The following is a 21480-nucleotide window of genomic DNA, read 5'->3' as shown; positions in this document are numbered from 1 at the left end:
TGGGTTATGAGGTCCAATGGTAACTGAAGTTCAAAAGAATTTTAGGAGGATCAAATTATGTATCACTAATATAAGTGTATCCTCTGCTAACACAGTTCTTGATTTGTGGCAGTAAAACTCCAGTATCGAAGGTGAAATATTCTATTAACATTATCCATTTATATTTATATTGAAATAATATTTTATAATGATTTTTTAATGCTGTCTTTTGAAAATATTTAAATTAATTAATGTTCCATATCTCAGCAAGAGCTAAAAACTAAAGCGGTGGGCTGAAAAATAGGATCATTAGACCTGAGCTGGGGGTAAAAATGGATGACAACTAAATGGCAACAATGAGATAGAAACTTTGCTGCCCCACAGTACTTTTCTAGGAGTCTTCAAGATTAATAGAAGTGGTATTCTAAGCAATAAATACTACTAATATTTTAGATTACTGCAATAGACATAAGATAGATAGGTAGGTAGGTAGGTGTGTGGATGGATGGATGGATGGATAGGTAGGTAGGTAGGTAGGTAGGTAGAAAGAAATAAAATAAGTCATTTTTTTCCCATCTGGCACTTCATTTCTGCCAGTCTCTGCTTGCATACAAATGCAAATGTGCAGACATTTCCACAGGTTCAAGACATTTACTTACACTGTTATCTCACACATTTCCTTATGCCTATACAACCATAATGCACTGATGCAGATGCAGGCACAGGAGCAAGACAGAATAAAGGTTCTCCCCCTTACTACTGCTCTCCTGTTCCTAGCCATTTGACAACAGTTTCTTTCAGGAGGAGTGCTTGACAAATATGATCAAAGTGAACTGATATATTTTCCTTTTTTGTTTTATGTAGGTGTGAAGGGACAGCTAAGAGAATGAAGACTCTAAGTCCCCAGCGGAAGCATGATATGGCGATGCAGTGCTGGTGCTGAATTGTTCTCTCTGATGGCTCTATGGGAGTGGATAGCCCTGAGTCTTCATTGCTGGGTTTTAGCGGTTGCTGCTGGTTCAGATCAGCATGCCACAAGCCCCTTCGACTGGCTTCTCTCTGATAAGGGACCCTTCCATCGCTCCCAGGAATACACAGATTTTGTGGACAGAAGCCGACAGGGATTTAGCACAAGATACAAGATTTACAGGTATGAAGCATTTGGGATCACAAAGGCACTGTGAAGCTTCGGGAAAGCTATATCTTAATAGTGCGTCAACTCTTGTAGGAAAAGGGAGAAACATGAATATAAGAAGTCAGTGGTCTGTGGTCATTATAAAACTCTGCCAAGATTCTATTCAGAACTGGGGCTTCTTGAGAACTAGATTGATGGAGGATTAAGAGGTGGAATGAAGACATTGTTGAAGTTGATCACAAATGTTGACTGAGTTTCATGAATTGCTGGAAAAAGTTAATTTTAATTCCTAATCTACTTTTGATTAGGGTTAGGGTTATATTTCTTATTTTTTTCCATGTACTTATCTTTGCAGAAAATACATGATACTAGAGAAAAGTCATACTTCAAAAGTGAAGGACATGTCCACACTTGTTCCCTAATGTCTCTGAGATAGAGCCACATTCCTGTTGGTATCAGTGGAGGCTTTATCTGAATTGCAAATAGTTTTTTGAAGTTATTTTTAAACATTAAAAATAGTTTCTTTAGAGAAACATGCTCTTGTTGGAACATCAAGGCAGGGATGTAAATTTCCTTACCCACTTTCTGCAGTATTTTTGATAAATAATAATTATAAATAAAATACAATAAAATATTAATGCATTCATGCTAGAAATACCATTTCATTGCTTTCAAAGTTACCAAAGCTTGTTAAAAACCTTCAGAATTGTCTGTCAGAACAAACTAGCCTTTCTCAGCATGGTTTCTTTGAAATATGTAAGATTACAATCCCTATCATCTTCTATCTAAAGTTCACCCCTAAACATGTGGAATAAGATGCATCGATTATCCTATTATACTCTAATCTATTGTGTGGCAATTTATTATTAGCATCAAGAAAATGTTTCAGTACTTAAATAGCTTCCAATTTAATTTAATTTAAGTGAGGCAATAATAGCGGACATCAGTCCCAGGTTTGAAGGTCTGGACAGTATACCTTACTTGGTTGATTGCAAGTTGGATAGAAAGGGAGGATAGATTTCTTGTTTTAGAATACATTATGAGTAAAGGTCACTTGTCATAGGCTAGTCTTTTACACATCACCTGTTAAAGCATGGATTTGGGCAGGGGGTGGGCTCTAACTTACTTTGCTGCTGGTTTGCTTCCTCCTGCATCCGCCCTCCTCGTGGGCATGCCTCGTAGGCACATGTGCACTTTGCGTGTGCATACACAATGCAAAATAATCCCAAAAATCCCTCCCCCCAAAAAGCCAAAAACAAGATGACAACACATGCGCAATGCTGGAAAACAAGATGGTGATGCATGCACAGAAGGAAAAAAACCTGGGAATCCCCACCCCAATTTTTTTTAAAAGATGGTGGTGCCCCATGGACTTGCACTGACCAAACCGGTTCCATGACATCATTGTGACATCACCAGTGGGTTGTTAGCAGTTTGAGTGAACTGGTCCAAACCGGGAGAAACGCACCTTTGGATTAGGGGGATAAAACAGAATAAGGAAATTTTAGGCATAATGATATATACTCACAAAATGTAAACATTATTAATGCCATTCCTTCAGCCTGGGAGGATGAGAGTTTGCACATTGAAAATGATGGTACATATTAGAAAAAGGTTTTATGGATTTCCATTTAGTTTCTGAAATGTTCCTTATATTGAAAAGAGGAAGGTAAGAAAACTCCACCAATGGGATAAAATAGAAACTATAGTTAACAAAATGTTTTAATTATTGATGAAAACCGGTATTGTGACTCTTTAGAATCTTTTTTTTTAAAAAAATAGATTGTTTATGAAAGAAACTGATTGATTGATATTTCCTGGCTTCTTCATGGTCTTGAAGTCATTTGAACAGGTGGTCATTCATATGCTGTGAATTGTTTTGTTGTTGAATGTTTCCAGCATTTTCTTCATAAGAAGTGGGAGAAAACTCAGTCCATCTGTGCTATCTATGTTCACATGCAAATCATACCTGCTCCTCAAATATACACTTAGGAAGAGGATTGTTGATTGTTTTCATGTTCTAAAGATTTATATTCCTTTGCTTTTGCTTTTTTTAATGCACCAGAGGGCACTGTGTTGCAGGTCAATTCGGTTTTAGATGCTTTTGCTGTAGGCAGAAACATTAATAAGTCTACATTGAACATGGTTCTAAAATATGGATTTGGGACATATAGGGAGCAATCAATATATTGTGTTTTATTATATTTTTATTTATTGTGTTTTAAAATCAAGTTGTCAATGCTATAAGGGAAGAGAGAAGAATAACCAGAACAACATATGTACAGATTGATTCAGTGTATTGGTTTTTGTTTTATAATGGCCAACAAAAGGCAACAAAATATAATACATAAGTACTGATTTTATCACTTCTGCTTTCAGTACATAAGAGGTATTGGTGTCATATGTGTATTCAAATACAAAAATATCCTTCAGGTACAAAAAAAATATACAGTATAGAATTCCAGTGTATTGTAGGTTGGAATGATTTTTAAAAAGTAATCATTTGCATAAACTTCAAAATGATTTGCAAGAATATTATGCAAATTAAATTAGGCTACATTTAGTGCAAGTTCTAGGTTTCATTAAGGTCAACTGGAAAGTATTGACATTTTAATTGATCCCAATAAAACTTACTGCATTCTAATTATTTTTGTATTGTTTTCCAATGAACTATGATAAAGCTCTCAGAAAACTTTAATGGTTGATAAAGTTAAGGCTGAATTTTCCTTAATAACAGCAACCCCATGATGCTATCTAATGCATAATATATTACACAGCGTAATATTTTTTTCCCCAAAAAAATATATTTAATGTGGGAACTAATGTGGGGACATTTAATGTTAGAAGATCCTTGGTTCATCAACAAATACTTGATGTGAATGTAGAATGACAATTTTATTGTGAGGGTAAAACAAGTACCAATCCACTGTAGAAGAACCACCCAACTAAAAAATTTAATTTTAATTATGACACAATGAGTCTACAAGGAATAATCAGTTTAAAACCACAGTAACAAGAATCTGTCACTCTGAAAAATGTTCAGACTGTAGTAGTGACTAAAATGAAGCCTCAGGACCACAAAGCAAAGGTAAGGTGCTTTGACATAGATTACACAAGAAAGGAAGAATGCACAATGACAAGGTAAAGCCTCCAGGATGTGAACAGAATAATAAAGCCATCCATGCAAACATTCATATACACAGTAAGGCCAGGCAGATCTTTAAAAGGCGTAGCAGTAAATTATTTATTTATTTATTTTAAAGTTGAAATAAGGTATTTTCTGTTTTAATTAATCACATCTTCTTTCTAGGCTTTTTGATGGAGAAGCTGGAAATTGATGTGCTGTCTTTCCCCCATCCTATTTACCTCTATTTTGATAATCTGGTTTCTCTTCAGATCATATGAATCTATTTTATGCAGAGCAATGCAGAGAGAATAATACAAACATCAATTTAATGAATCCCTTGAAACAATTTGACTCAAAGTCCACAGGGCTAATGTCCTATAATGGCTAGATCACAAATTATACTACATGACTATTGAGGAGAAAGGGAGTATGCAACTCCCTTGGGCATAACGTGGCCAAAATCATACTAATCTCATATATTAAAATTAGAAATATGAATACTTTCCTACCAATAGTACAACCAAAATACTATCAAATATGATAAGATTTGTTGAAAAGAAACAGGTCTGTCTCTTTCCATGTCTCTATTTATTTATTTGATTATTTGATTCTATATCCATCCATCCATCCATCCATCCATCCATCCATCCATCCATCCATCCATCCATCCATCCAAGCCTCTTTCTCTCTTTGTCATAATTTACGTGCCCATTTCATGGCAAATGAATCCGATGGGGTACAAAAAAACCCCCATATATAAAAATAGACATTTGAAATGTAAAACTGGAAGTGATAAAAATTAAAAAGATTCCAAGTAGAGAGCAAGCACATCCAGCTCAATGCAGAAACATCTGAACAAGTTTTCAGTTCCAGTTCCCTGGGAGTTCCAGGAACTGATAGCATAGGTCTTCCAGACCATTACAATGAACAGAGCTAATCTCACTCCAAATGAGGAGAATGTTTAATTTATTTATTTATTTGTCAAAACATGTACAAGATAATAGGTATGGTATAAACATAAACAAAAGCAAGTAGATATAGGTAAATTTGGACAGTAGGACAGGGGAGGTAGGCACGATGATGCACTTATTTTTGCCCTTTACAGACCTCTTAGAAATGGGGTGAGGTGAACTGTAGACAGTCTAAGGTTAAAGATTTTGGGAAGAAACCAGAGTCAGGTAGTGCATTCCAGGCATTGACAACTCTGTTGCTGAAGTCATATTTTCTGCAATTGAGTTTGGAGAGGTTTACCATACGTTTGTGTCTATTGTGTGCTCATGTATTGTTTTGGTTGAAGATGAATTATTCATTGACAGGAAAGATTGTAGTGGATAATTTTATGTATTGTGTTTATGTTGGATTGAAGGTGGTGAAGTTCTAGGTTGTCTAGGTCCAATGTTTGGTGGCATAAGATATTCTATTACAATCAGGGGAGTGGAGAACTCTTCTCATGAAATATCTCTGGCCTCATTCAATTGTATTCATGTCCAATATGCAATGCAGATTCCAGACAGGTGAGCTGTATTTGAGGAATGGTCTGGCAAATGTTTGCTCTGGTTAGCAGTTTAATATTGCTAGAGAAGAAGCTATGCAAGATTAGGTTAACAACTCTTAGTGCCTTTTTGGCAATGTTGTTACAATTGACTCTGTCACTTAGATCATTAGATATGAGTACTCCAAGGTTCTTAAGAGAGTGAGGGTCATTTACAAGGCTGTGTCCTCCAAGTTTGTATTTTGTGTTCTGATTCTTTTTTCCAATATGTAAGACAGAGCATTTATTGGTTCAGATTTGAAGTTGTCAGTTATCAAACCATTGTGATACATGGTCTACATCCAGTGAAGGGCTACCAAAATTTTTACTACCACACTGTGGGCGTGGCTTAAGCAGGATGCCCAGCACGTTCTTTCAACATCTTACAGTGCAAATTGGGTGCTCTGGGGTGGAGCTCCATTTTTACTACCCCAATGTTTGGGCAGTAGCCCAGCTCTGTCTACATCTTTCTAAAGGGTAGAAATATTGTCGGTGATGCTGAATAGTTTAACATCATCAGCAAAGAGAACACAGTTACTTATAATAATAAGTAGAAATGTAATATGAGCTGACATAGAAGCTCACATAACTGCCTATGTTGTTGCATTTTGTATCAGATGAAGCTCCTGGATATTCTTCAAGGCAGCCCTATGTACAGTGAATTACAATCTGAAAGTGACTAGGGCATTCATGACTGTGAAGAGAGCTTCCAATCCACAAATGGGCACAATTGGTGCACAACCCAAAGCTGTGTAAACTGCCACTTGCTTGTTGAATTGGAGTTGTGTGTTCAGAAGAAGACACACATTAGATCTGTCTGGGACAGTGCAATCCCATTCAGAATCGTTTTATACCTGGTACGCCCCAACTCAGAGCCACTCAATCTTACCAAGGTTCACTAGAAGCCTATGGATTCTCATCCAGAATCTCACAGCTTCTAGACACAATGGTGAGATGTTAATGGCATCATCTAATATGCCAGAGGCTGTGATGTATGCTGATGATACCTCAACCCATGGTGATGGGTGAGCTCATTCACCAGTCACACCTAGATATTAAAAATGAGTACTGAACCCTTTTGCACTCTGCATAATATGATACGAGGGCAGAACTTCCCTTCCCCAGTCATAACTTGCTAAAATCAACTTCAAGGAAAGGAAAGGAATCACCCCCAACTCTCTAAGACAGGGGTAGGCAAAGTTGGCTCTTCTATGACTTGTGGACTTCAACTCCCAGAATTCCTGAGCCAATCATGCTAATTTAGGAATTCTGGGAGTTGAAGTCCACATGTCATAGAAGAGCCAACTGCATACCCCTACTCTAAGTTAATCCAGAAGATATCACATTTTATGAAATTGAAAGCAGTAGTGCCATCCTGTCCAGGTCAGTAGTCATAATCAAAGCATAATCAAAATAGTTTCTGCCCATAGCCAGGTCTAAATTCTGATCAAAAAGTATCCAGATAATCCCTCTTATTATTCAGATTATTCCTTAAATTCTTTTTTTTTGGGGGGGGGGGATATAATTTTTTTATTGTTTTTCACACCTTACAGAGGTTCCAATTTACATACCTCAAATTAAAATACAGTGATACCTCATCTTACAAACGCCTCGTCATACAAACTTTTCGAGATACAAACCCGGGGTTTAAGATTTTTTTTGCCTCTTCTTACAAACTATTTTCACCTTACAAGCATGCCGCCGCTGCTGAGATGCCCTGGCTCTGGACTTCCTTTGCCAGCGAAGCACCCGTTTTTGCACTTCCGTGTTTTGTGATGCTGCAGGGGAATCCCACCAGGGGAATCCAGCAGTGCAAAAACGGGCGCTTCACTGGCAATGGAAGTCCGGAGGTGGGGTTTCCCATGGAAGGGAACCTCAGGGGAATCACAGCAGCGCAAAAACCAACGCTTCAGGTGGCAAAAGGGGTGAATTTTGGGCTTGCACGCATTAATCACCTTTCCATTGATTCCTATGGGAAACATTGTTTCATCTTACAAACTTTTCATCTTAAGAACCTCGTCCCGGAACCAATTAAGTTTGTAAGACAAGGTATCACTGTATAGTACAATACAATATCAAATGCCAATTTCTTAGTCAAATTAATCAAATTTTTCTAATTATTTATCCAATTATTTCTGGTATATATCATTCATCCTGTGCCACCTCCTTTCCAAATGCTATCATCCGGATTTTAGATAATGTTCTTCGCTTTCATTTATATTTAAAGTGCTATAGCTATCTAAATTTATCTTGGCTGTTTGCTGTTTTTCCTAACTATGCCATCGTGTTTCAGCCCCTTTCTAGCGTTCTTAGAAAACACATTCCTACTTTCATTTTTTAAAAAAACCTTCATTTTATCATAACTGCCCTTAACAATAGAAAATATCTAAATTTACATCTCTTTAAAAGCCCAGTAAAGAAAGGGAAAAAAAGAGTAAAAGAGAAAAGGAAAGAAAAAAGAAGAGCAGAAAAGAATAAGAAAAGGAAATACTGTACACTATTCATATTATATCTTAATCTATAGACATAGGAGGAAGGGTTGTTATTACAAATTTTAAAATACATTTCCTACTGAATTCATTTATTTCACTTCTTTCAGTATATCAGTAAATCATTTCTACTTTAACAAATAAAAATAAATATATATCATTGTTACTCCATTATTTTATGCAAAAAGTATCTTCTATTAAAAAAAACCCAAAATATTAATATTCTTCCCTAATCTAGATATTTTCCACTGCCGTTTTAGTGTGATCTTCCCTAGTCTATAAACCCCGCTGCCAATCCCAGCTTAATAATAATAATAATAATAATAATAATAATAATAATTAATAATAATACTTTATTAGATTTGTATGCTTCCCCTCTCTGCAGAATCGGGGCGGCTCACAACAATAATAATAACAATGTGATAATGTAACAAATCTAATATTTAAAAGAAAGCATCTAAAACCCCATCATTAAAAAAACCCCATACAACACAAACATACCATACATAAAACTATATAAGTCTGGGGGAGATGTCTCAATTCCCCCATGCCTGGCGATATAGGTGGGTCTTAAGCAATTTACGAAAGACAAGGATGGTGGGGGCAGTTCTGATCTCTGGGGGGAGTTGATTCCAGAGGGCTGGGGCCGCCACAGAGAAGGCTCTTCTCCTGGGTCCTGCCAGATGACATTGTTTAGTCGATGGGACCCGGAGAAAGCCAACTCTGTAGGACCTTATTGGTCGCTGGGATTCATGCGGCAGAAGACAGTCCCGGAGGTATTCTAGTCCGATGCCATGTAGGGCTTTATAGGTCATTACCAACACTTTGAATTGTGACCAATGCAAGCGATGGAGTGTTGGAGAGATGTGGACGAACCTAGGTGTTATTATTATTATTATTATTATTATTATTATTATTATTATTATTAATTAGATTTGTATGCCACCCCTCTCCGAGGACTCGGAGTAGCTCACAACAAAAACAGTACAAATCCAATACTTAAAACAATTTAAAACCCTTAATATAAAAACAATCCACAACCTCACAATAGCTCTCGCGGCCGCATTCTGCACGATCTGAAGTTTCTGAACACTTTTCAAAAGTAGCTCCCTGTTGCAGTAGTTGAACCTCGAGGTGATGAGGGCATGAGCGACTGTGAGCAATGACTCCCTGTCCAAATAGACGCCCTCCTTGCCACAGCCGAAAGATGATGTTCCAATGTTAGCTGTGGATCGAGGAGGATGCCCAGGTTGCAGACCCTCTCCGAGGGGGGCAATAATTCAGTCCCCCAGGGTAATGGACGGACAGATGGGGTTGTCCTTGGGAGGCAAAACCCACAGCCACTCCTTCTTGTCGGGGTTGAGTTTGAGCTTGTTGACACCCATCCAGACCCCAACAGCTTCCAGGCACTGGCACATCACTTCCACTGCTTCGCTGACTGGACATGGGGTGGAGATGTATAACTGGGTATCATCAGCATATTGATGATACCTCACCCCATGCCCTAATCTTCCCTAATCTATGTGTCACTGTCATATCAGTGCAATAATCTTCCCTATTCTAATTGTTTTCACTGCTAAATGCAGTGTCATAATCTTCTCTAATCTATATATTTCCCTAATCTATATATTATCCCTAATTCTAAATGTCTTCCACTATCGAACTAAGTGATAATGTTCCCTAATCTATTGATTTAACTCTTTGTTGTTTCATCTGCCTTTCCTATATAATACCTAACATAATTGGTGCTAGTTATTATTCCATATTAATCCTACTCCTGTTATTGTAACTCTCCTCCCTTATCTTTTCCCCTTCCTCCCACTTTATTTATCACCATAAATCAAATAAGCAATTTATAATTCAATCAATCAGAATAATAAAATAAAAAGAGAGAAAGAAAAGCTAAGAAGAAAATAGAAAAAATGTCATCCAAAGATAATCATAATCATTACCAAATAGCTCATCTATATTATGCGCATTAATCAAAGCTATTTTCAATTTTTTCATTTATAAGCCATTTAATTTTGTCCTCTTTTAAAATTCTTCCATTTTACACTTTATATCACTTGCTTGTATATTTGTACATATATATAAGCTCCCATAAGATTAAAATATTAAAAAATCCAATTCATTAAGTATACTCAATTCTTTTTGTAATTTATAACTTTGTAAGAATAGAGAAAAGAGAAAAAAAGGTGCTAATATTTTTTAGTAACTTTTGAATATTCTTACATGTATTTTAATTTTAATTTTCTTAAAAAAATTAATTCTTAAAAGTATTTAATTTCAATTTATATTATTCAATGTAACTTCAGTCAGATCAGACGGTCCAAATGTAATTTCAGTCAAATCAATCAGTCCAATTAGATCAAATCCGTTCAAATCAGTTTAATTCAGTTCAAGTAATTTCATCTTGAACATTATCTTCCTTCCATGGGTTTAGTTGATCAGTCTTCCCACGGCAAGAACACTGTCTTTAAACCTATGACAAGTGTAATTTCAGTCAAATCAATCAGTCCAATTAAATCGAATAAATTCAAATCAGTTAATTCAGTTCAAATAATTTTATCTTGAACGTTGACTTCCTTAATGCATTGACTGGTCATTCTTCTCTAGAATACTATATTTTAAACCAGTAGCAAACTGCTATATTTCCTCTGGCCACACAATGTTGATAGATGATTCAATTCTCCAAGTCTTCTCTAGGTAGCCCTTCTCTGAATAGCTTTAAATGACTCTTTTACTGTAGCTTCTTGTTTGTACTTCCTGTTTTAAAATGTTCTTTGTTTATAGAGAAAAGGAAAGATAAGGATTCCAAAACGAAAGTTAAAAATTTCAAATTCCAAGAGGTGAATTTCAAAGAGAATCAATTAGGTAGTTGAAAATAATCCAAATTATGGGCAATTTCGTTATTTTAAAAACTTTCGCTGAAATGCCACGTTGCATAGTTAGCTGCCTTCTTCAATCTCAGGCCACTTTAACACTGTCCAGCAACCAAGCAAGAAACAAAGGTCTAAAATCCCATTCAGGCATTCTCTGCTTACCATCCTAGACAGAAAATCTCTGCTTCCCCTCTGCAAGTAAGTCTTTCAATTCTCTTTCCAGATGGAATCATTCGGCTATCCTCCTGGCATTGGGTAATCTGCAGCTGTGTCGGAACAGGCATGGCTGCCTGTCTGGCTTTACCGGTGCGAGACAAGCCAGTTCGCCCAGCGGGGCATGCCGGCCCCTGGCAGCGTCCCAAGCATCACTCTCCCTGCAGGAGAAATCCGTTCTGGTCCAAAAGGACCAGAACTCCTGGGCAATGCAACTTGGGGACATTTCCCAGGAGAGAGGGAAATATCCCAGTGCTGCAGTCACGAGACCCCGCCCCCCTTCCCCAGATTATTCCTTAAATTCTGTTGGCATTCTATGAGTTTACAGTGACAATTTTTTTTTAAAAAAAGAATAAAAATGAAATTAAAAAAAACCAGAAGAAAATAATGGTTTCTATCACTGAGGCTGGATATGAGAGGACATGGAATGTAACAGAAGGGAGAAGAAATAAAATCGCTTCATAAGCTTGATGGTTTCTCACAGGAACCTAAACTGTGTGGAGACTCAGGTTTAGTACACATTAGTGTTTTTAATGTTCTTGAACCTCTGCTGAGAAACCACTAACCTCAGTAGCTGATTGGATTGTATTCTATTTATGGGGCCACTGTGAGAATGAAAGTTGTAAATATGCTGCAAAGAAACTTGTTTAGCTTTCACTAGAACATTTTCAGTTATAGAATAAAAGGCTAAAACAATCTAGTCTGCTTTATTTTCTTTTAAACCAATTTTTCATCAATCTGTAAATTGCTTTTGGCTACCGTTAAAAAGGGTAACTTTCTCATATAAATTTCAACTTTAGTAACAAGTTGTGTTCATTTCCCCCCTCCTCTTTTCCTATATAATACCTCAATCCTAAATGTTGTAATTCCTTATGGAGCACTAGAGGTGGCTAGTTTATATTAAGGATTGGAGTTATAGTCAGCATTTCATATTAATTACATTTTAATCTTAAATCAGAGTAGGGCAAAACAGCTTGCCAATGGAATATACATGCACATGTATTTTTAAAGCATTTTAGTATCAAGAATAATTTTAAAATTTTAAAATTCATAATGGGATAGCCCCCTAGATGGAGGGATATGTGATCCTCTGTTGTATCCACATTTATTTAAAATAATTACAGATTTTGCCTATTCTCAACAGACTGAAGAGAGGCAAAATGTGAAACGGGATCATTATTGCAGCTTGTCTGAGGATTTTAGATGTGAAACATCACCCTTGTTTACAGTTTCCTTTCATTTGCTTTTAAATACACTGTCTGTTCTATCTTTTAAGTTGCCAGAGAAGTTAATAAGGGCAGACATTTTTGGCAGAGGAAACAGTTATTCAGAACATTTTTTTTGTTTCCACAAAGATGTTTTTCTTTTTCATTTTTTTTCAGACTCAGGAGGGTCAGTTTTGGCTTAAATGTAACCAAGGCTGTAAGATCTTTATTGCAGTTATGCCATCTGTCATTTTACAAATAACAGTGCTACAATTCTGTGGAATAATCTTGGTTTTATTCAAGCTTTGTGCAGAACAGGAAGTCTCAGTACTTTTCACACATTGTTCCTACACATATTTGCTGGAAATAAACTTCATTCAAACCAATGGGGTTTACTTCTGAGTAAACAACCTGTTCAACCAAAAGACTGCAGACCAAAAATATCTCTACAAGTATATAGTCTGCTGATCTGCATTACCTAGGGAAAACAGCTTTAATTTTCACACTTCTTTCTTTTTTTTCCACAGTAGTTTTAAGATCATAGGAAGAAGGCAAAATATTTGAATAGGCTCTGATCTCCTGGATAAACATGTATATACAGTTCCCAACTTAGTTATTTAGTTCAGCTTTCATAAGCAAAAGTTCATAAATAGCAATTGCACTAAGGCTTATATACCGCTTCACAGTGCTCTCTAAGCAGTTTAAAGGAATGCTGGGCAAAAGGATTTATTCATTCATTCATTCATTTATTTGATTTATGTGCTGCCCCTGTCTCCATGTAGGGCTTTATAGGTCATAACCAACACTTTTAATTGTGTCCGGAAACCAATCTGCAACCAATGCAGTCCGCGGAGTACTGGAGAGATATGGGCATGCCTTGGAAGGCCCATAATCGCTCATGTGGCTTCATTTTGCATGATTTGAAGTTTCTGAACACTCTTCAGAGGTAGCCCCATGTAGAGAACATTGCAGTAGTTAAACCTCAAGTTGATAAGGGCATGAGTGACTGTGAGTAGAGACTCCTTGTCCAAATAGGACCGCAACTGGTGCACCAGGTGGACCTGGGCAAACATCCCCCTCGCCACAGCCAACAGATGATGTTCCAAGGTCAGCTGTGGCTTGAGAAGGATGCCCAAGTTGCAGATCCTCTCTAAGGGGGTCAAAGATCCACACACACACACACACAGGGTGATGGACGGACTGGTGGATGTGTCCTTGGGAGGCAGAACCCATAGCCATTCCGTCTTGTTGAGCTTGAGTCTGAGCCTGTTAATAACTAACAGTCTCCAGACACTGGCACATTACTGCTTCGTTGAGTGGACACGGGGTAGAGATGTATTGCTGAGTATTGTTAGCATACTGATAGAACTTACCCCCTGCCCTCATATGATCTCACCCAGTGGTTTTATGCAGCTGGGGGAAGAGGACCGACCCCTGAGGAACTCTACAAGGGAGGGACCTAGGAGTCGACCTCTGACCTTCTCTAACACCAACTGTGACTGACTGGAGAGGTAGGAAGTGAATCACCACAAAACAGTGTCCCCCACTCCTAACCCCTCCAGCCGGCACAGAAGGATACCATGGTTGATGATATAGAAAGTCGCTGAGAGGATAAACCCATATCCCGGGTCCGCCAGAGATCATCCTTCAGCATGACCAAAGCTCTTTCCTTGCTGTAATCGGGTCTGAATCCTGACGATTGAGGGCTCAGATAATCGGCTTCATTCAAGAACCGTTGGAGATACCACCTACTCAACAACCTTCCCTATATTTATCATCAGTTCAGCAGAAAATTATTATCAATAGCCTTTAACTTTTGTGATTTTTATCTTTTCAAACAAATACTTTTTGACATTATCCAATATTATAAAATCATTCCATACACATGGTTGCAAAACGTAAAACTTTTATTTGAAAGGAATAGCTACTTTCCTCATGACAATAAGATGCAACCTATATTACTGGCAGAACTCGGTTCAATTCACATTCTCAGCAGAAGCTTCAAATTGTTTGTACTGCAGTAGCTATCAAGTTTGCACAAGATAGAGCCATTCAGAGAGGCTCTAATTATCCCTTCTTAGTACTCCCTGAACATGCCTCCTCACATTATCTGAGCATTTCGTGTAGCAGAAAAGCACAAGAAGAGCTATGAAAATAATAAGTGTTGGGCTTAGTGACCAATACATCACAGAGAAGAGTACACATTCTGTAACAGACTCCTGTTACAAGTGGTCCGTGACTTTATTTTGTTTTGACCTTGATTTATTTACAACTGTTCAAAAAGTGATTTACAGCTGGTATAATCATTGCAGTATGCTCATGGTCACATGATCAAAGTTCGGCTGCTTGGTCATGGCATGTATTTATGGTGGTTGCAACAACCTAGGCTCATGTAATGATCACATGGTGGTGCAGTGGTTAGAATGCAGCATTGCAAACTGACTCTGCCCACTGCCAGGAGTTCGATCATGACCAGCTTACTCAGCCTTCCATTAATCCAAGATTGGAAAAATGAGGACCCTGAGTATTTGGGTCAGTATGCTGACTCTGTAAATTGCTTAAAGAGTGCTGTAAATTACTATGAGTAGAGTATATAAGGTCTAAGTACTATTACTATCAATATTTGGGATCTTCCCAGCGACCTTCTGTAAAGCAAACTTTAAAGACTAGGTTTGCTTAATGAACCTGTGATTCGTATAGCAACTGCAGCAATTCATTTAATAATTGTGATAAAAAGCTCATAAAATCAAGCACGACTCACTTGTTGATTAGCAATGGAAATACTGGTCCCAATTGTGCCCCCAAATCAGGGAGACTTCCTATGACATTTGAAGCTAGTCTACTGAATCACCTAGGAAGGCGAATCACATCATCAACAGATGGATTCAAAGATATTCCGGATGACTGGGATATAATTTTTTGGGTTTTTTCCCTTAATGATATTCAAGCAATACAGATAATAAAGAAGAATAAAAATGGCATTGAGGAGTCATTAAAAGTTGAGAGGCATAGGGAAAACAAGCATTACAGCGTACAAAGAATATAATGAAGCATCCAATTAAACTGAAATTAGGAAAGAGACAGCGAACAGGAATGTGATAGAGGGATGGAGTTGTCTGAAAGACTCATGATAAAAAGCTCATTATCACAAGGGCCCTCACTCCTGATTTAGGGAACAGCTGCTAAACGTAGAAAGAATGAAATGGCTTCAGCTGCCTTTTAGAGAGCTCCTATCCAGTAAGAACAGGACAGGACCAATTCTTCTTCCTTCTTTTGAATGTACACGTTCCTGCATCATGAAAAGTTCAGCAGTGGAATGAATGCTTTAGCATTTCCTTTATCCTTTTGGTTTTTGTCATTTCCATTTGATATAATTGATTTTAAGGCAATGGGCAATGCCTCAGAATGCAAACTTTTGTTATCTTCTTTGGCTTTGATTGATTTCTTCTGGAGGTACTGATATTGTATGCTGTTCACGGATGGCAAGTAGCTAGATTCTAATGCATTAGTAACACTATTAACAAACCAGCCAAGTTCCTTCCAGGGAAAGCTTTTGCAAAGCAAACACACTCTCTCTCCTGGGATATACAAAAATACACAGAAATAAAAATGCCGACCCTCATATTCACAACATACAGCAGTTAGCAAAAACCAACAGAAACTCTGTCTACCTTATAATGCCATGTATAAATATTTTATAATGATTTTATATACTTTTCAAAGTTGTGGATATCAAGATTAAAAAAGCAAAAGATTTAGATATTTAGGATTCTGAATGAAGATTACCAAATAAATTCCTTATAAATAAATGAAATGTGTTTTTTTTTTTTAAAAAAAAAACCCTCTTCATTTGTAATATCATATTACATTTGATTTTTTTTTATTTTCGGGAAAGGATGCCTGAGCTATTACATGGAAAAGCAGCATCCATCCACAAAAGGAAGTCTTTGGAGAGGGGCGGCATACAAATCTAATAAATTACTATTATTATTAATTATTTGAGTAGACTTGTGGGAACTCAAGGGTTTCAGAATGCAAGTAGTCCTTGACTTACCACCACAATGGAGCCCAAAATTTCTGTTACTAAGTGAGATTTGTTAAGTGAGTTTCACCCCATTTTATGACCTTTCTCACCACAGTGGTTCAATGAACCACCACAGTGGTTAACAAGGTTGTTAAGTGAATCTGGCTTCCTCGTTGATTTTGCTTGTCAGAAGGTTATATGCAAGTTGATCACATAACCCCAGGACATTGCAATTGTCATAAATATGAGTCACTTATCAAGGATCTGAATTTTGACTCTGCAGTGGTTGTAAGTGTGAAAAATGGTCATAGGTTTTTTCTCCCAGTGCTGTTGTAACTTCAAGTGGTCACTAAAAAAAACTGTTGTAAGTTGAAAAATACCTGTAAGAAATAATTTAGGATAAAATTGGTCTTCACAGAAAATGTGTATGTGTGTGCATGTGTGTGCATGTTTGTGTGAACGTATGTATATATGTATGATTGGAATACCCGAAAGCAATTTCATATGATGCACTGGCAACCTCCTAGAATCAAACCTTCCAGCTTTAGTGTGAAAGGATTGATTGGCTAAACAGACATCATGTCAAGGGTACTGACAATGCATTCAACATTATTAAGAATGTAGAAGTAGAACAGCATCTAGAATTACAGTGGTACCTCATCATACAAACTTAATTGGTTCCAGGAGGAGGTTCGTAAGGTGAAAAGTTTGTAAGATGAAACAATGTTTCCCATAGGAATCAATGTAAAAGCAAATAATGGGTGCAAATCCTTCAGGAAAATCCCAAACTTTAGAAGGGAGGCGAACAGAGGGCAGGGAGGAGCAGCTAAAGGGGGCGGGTGGAAGAAGCAAGGCTAGGCTAAAGGGTGAGTGGGAAGGAAGAAAGGCAAGGGGGGCGCCCCTCCCTTTTCTTTCTTAAAAAGACACCCTTTCAGTGCCTTTGCAAGCACGTTGTTCTCTGCAAAATCTTTCCTACTCCAAGCCGCCCCTCCCTTTTCTTTCTTCAAAAAAGGGGAAAAAAAGAAACCCCTTCATCCCAGCAGCAGCTGCTTGGGTTCGTAAGGTGAAAATAGTTCGGAAGAAGAGGCAAAAAAATCTTAAACACCAGGTTCGTATCTTGAAAAGTTCGTTAGAAGAGGCGTTCGTAAGATGAGGTACCACTGTATATTGTTTCTTTTATGTAACATTTACCCACATGGGGTACAGCTATACCAATTGCTCAATTTATGAGTCTCATACCGAAGCAAAGGTTGTCAAAGTGTATTTCATCTCTCATTGTATGGACAGTAATTATGCAACAAATGTTACCTAAGGTCGTAGCAGTCCCATTTCCAGCACTTTTCTCTTTAGAGAGATGTCCAAGTAGAGAAGGTGTAGGTTGAGTAGGCTGCATTTAGACGAGAATCTGACTCCAGGCTAAACTTCAACTTGAGTAAATCAGCACAGCAGCTAGTAGATATTGTGGATAGTTTTGTCAGAGAAAAATTGATTTGGCTTCATCTGCTGCGTTAAGAAATAGCTAGGTTATAGAAAAAATCATTATAGCATGGAGATAATTGAATGTTGAATGAGGTAAGTCAACTTATCTTAACTGAATAATCAGTTTCAATATTTTAGCCTAATCTGTCTCAAGACCTTATACTGTAGAGTTTATAGTCCAAATAATCAAATCTTCCTCACCCCAGTCAATTAGCGCAACTTAGGTTTCTGGCATTGGTTGTTGTTGTTGTTGTTGTTTTAGACATCAGAAAGGAGGCTGGGAGATTGTCACTTTTTGATTTCTTAACTTTTTCCCTGCATGATGTTATGTTAAATTAAAATATGTTAATAAGTTTGGAACCTGTAGGGATAGATAATGCAGTGCCTATGTTTTATTTATTTATTTATTTTATTTATTTATTTATTCTTTGTCCAATATACAATACATATGGAAGAGGATAGACATTAAGTAATATATATATAAAGACAGAAAGTAAAAAAGAAGAGGAGTAGATGGGAGGGAGAGAATATATATGATATAAGAGATAAGGAGAGAATATATATGATATATATATATATATATATATATATATATATATATATATATATATATTAGATAGATAGATAGATAGATAGATAGATAGATAGATAGATAGATAGATAAGGAGAGAATATATATGATATATAAGATAAGGGAAGACAATTGGACAGGGGCTGATAGGCACATCAGTGCACTTATATACGCCCCTTACTGGCCTCTTAGGAACCTGGAGAGGTCAATCGTGGAGAGTCTAAGGGAGAAATGTTGGGGGTTGGGAGTTGACACTATTGAGTCCGGTAATGAGTTCCATGCTTCGACAACTCGATTGTTAAAGTCATATTTTTTTACAATCAAGTTTGGAACGGTTAATATTAAGTTTGAATCTGTTGTGTGCTCTTGTGTTGTTGCGGTTGAAGCTGATGTAGTCGTTGACCGGAAGGACGTTGCAGCTTATGATCTTGTGGGCAATACTTAAATCGTGTTTTAGGCGCTGCAGTTCTAAGCTTTCAAGACCCAGGATAGTTAGTCTAATTTTAATTTCCAGAAGTGTCTGGTCATCTCCACAGATAACCAGTCTGATAGATAAGACTGAAAACAAAAACAAAGTTATGAGGATGAGATGGATGATCTAGGGAAATGCTATCAGTCTGAGACCTAAATATTCTAAATTTAATTCAGTTTTTAAATTTGTCATGCATGCTTGACTTTCCCTCTCCAAAGAATATTGTGTTAAAAAGACCATATTGTTATGACAATAAAATACTCAAAGAAATTCATATGTTTTTTTAAAAATTTCAGAATAAAGCATAGAATATAAATAACTCAATTAAATATATGATTTCAACTAGTCAAGCAATTGTTAAAGGCAGCACTACAACATTATGTTAAAATGCAAAAAATATAGCTATGGATTATTCTTTTGTTTAGAAATGTACACACATATTGGCTTTTTTGGCAAATTAGGATAGATTTAAGCTTATTTTACAGTTCAATCCCTTTTCTTTAAAATTTGGCACAAACAAATGTGGCAGAAGGGTCTTTTGCCAACGTTCCCCACCCTTGAAAGCCTTATCAGGGAGCACAATAGATCAGTTCACCAAAGTTTCATTTGTATGATCCGTAGTTTCAAATAGTGATATACCCCACAGGTGAATTGATTTATTTGAAGCTGATTTTAATTTCAGAATGCTAGGCTTGCAGCTAGTTTAAATTCGTGTGTTTTGGGGTGTGTTTTTTTTGTATGCAGATGTAGCAGAAATAGCCTTAAACCTGGTAATAAAAAGTCCATTTCAAATAATATGTTTATGAGGTTGCATCCCTTACAGTCAAGCAGCAGCAGCAGCAGCAGCACCAACAACACATAAACCATAACAAACTCAGGCATAAGAGGAGAAAAATCTCTTTCCCTACTTTCTCTGAATTAAAGTATGCTCCAAGCAAATGTTTTCCCTTATGTTTATTGTGTGAAGAATAAAAAGAAGAGTGTATGTATCCTTGGAGTCAAGTTTATTATACTTGTCAAAACAGGAGGCTAAGCACTAGGAGACTGTGAACTCTAGTCTGCCAGCTGTATCACCCTGGGCCAATCACCTTCTCTCTGCCCTAGGAAGTGTGCAGTGACAAGATACTTTTCAAATTTTGCCAAGAAAACTTCAAGGACTTGTCCATGAAGTCACGACCAATCTAGCAGTCAACAGTGACTCGAAAGCACAAACAAGACAGATGATTATTGGGGCAACAGATTCGTAATTTAAGATTGGATCTGTTTTCCATCTTTCATTCACAGATTGTCCTAGTGTGGGCCTTTTATGAAAAATAATATAAAAATATTTATTTTATTTCTCATCTTGTATACTATTTTGGTCTAAGCAGCTTATATGTAAAGTTTTTTAAATGACAAAATAATATTAGCAATAAAAGAACCAAAATTACAATAATTTATAGAGCATATTGGGACATAAAAAAAATGTATCAGTCACAGTCATAAAACCAAATACACTATTAAAGAATGGATTTAATAGTGCTTCACTGACTGAAAGAACCTTTTGTTTGTTTGTTTGTTTGTTTATTTATTTATTTATTCATTCATTCATTCATTCATTCATTCATTCATTCATTCATTTAGTTTTTTAAAAGTACCGCAGCATTATATTGGAGTGAAACAGACAGCAGGAGGACACTGTTTCACAGAACAGGAACAGAAAGACTCCCTCCTGCCGTAGGAATCCCAGCGGCTGATTAGGTCCCACAGAGTTGGCCTTCTCCGGGTCCCATCGACCAAACAATGTCGGCTGGTGGGACCCAGGGGAAGTGCTTTCCCTGTGGCGGCCCTGGCCCTTGGGAATCAACTCCTTCCAGAGATTCGAATAGCCCCCACCCTCCTCACCTTCCGTAAAATGCTGAAGACCCACTTTTGTTGCCAGGCGTGGGGATAATTACCATCTTTCCCCCCCCTTTTTATTATGTTTTTGGCCTTACTGTATGATAGATTAGGTTGAATGTGTATAACTGTATAGTTAGGGGTTTTATTATGTTATTAATGCCTTCTTAAATTGATTTAATTTTTTATTATTAGATTTGTAATGTATTGTATTACTGTTATGCTGTGAACCGCCCCGAGTCTTCGGAGAGGGGCAGCATACCAATCTAATAAACTATAAACTAGCTATAGAGAAGGACTATTGCTTAGGTCAGGGTCCCCAAACTTGGCAACTTTAAGACTTGTGGACTTCAACTCCTGGAATTGCTGGCTGGAGAATTCTGGGAGTTAAAGTCCACAAGTCTTAAAGTTGCCAAGTTTGAAAACCTCTGGCTTAAGTACTATAAAATGTCTGATTTACAACTGGGTTCTGGTATAAGTCCTAATTCCTGAAGC

General features: G+C 37.1%; 1 protein-coding gene across 1 annotated transcript in view; it reads left to right on the top strand.

Annotated features, from left to right (window-relative positions):
- Positions 1 to 843: 843 nt before the first annotated feature.
- The window catches only part of BRINP3 (BMP/retinoic acid inducible neural specific 3), a 339980-nt gene continuing 319343 nt past the window's right edge, over positions 844 to 21480 (top strand). The window contains exon 1 of the mRNA XM_070749010.1: positions 844 to 1129. Coding sequence (XP_070605111.1) covers positions 894 to 1129 — 236 coding nt within the window. The 5' untranslated portion in view covers positions 844 to 893. The remainder of the gene's footprint in view (positions 1130 to 21480) is intronic.

This window comes from Erythrolamprus reginae, chromosome 3 (genome assembly GCF_031021105.1).
Source record: "Erythrolamprus reginae isolate rEryReg1 chromosome 3, rEryReg1.hap1, whole genome shotgun sequence".
Lineage (NCBI taxonomy): Eukaryota > Metazoa > Chordata > Lepidosauria > Squamata > Dipsadidae > Erythrolamprus > Erythrolamprus reginae.
Note: the sequence above shows the minus strand (reverse complement) of the source record. Positions and strands in the feature narration are given on the sequence as shown.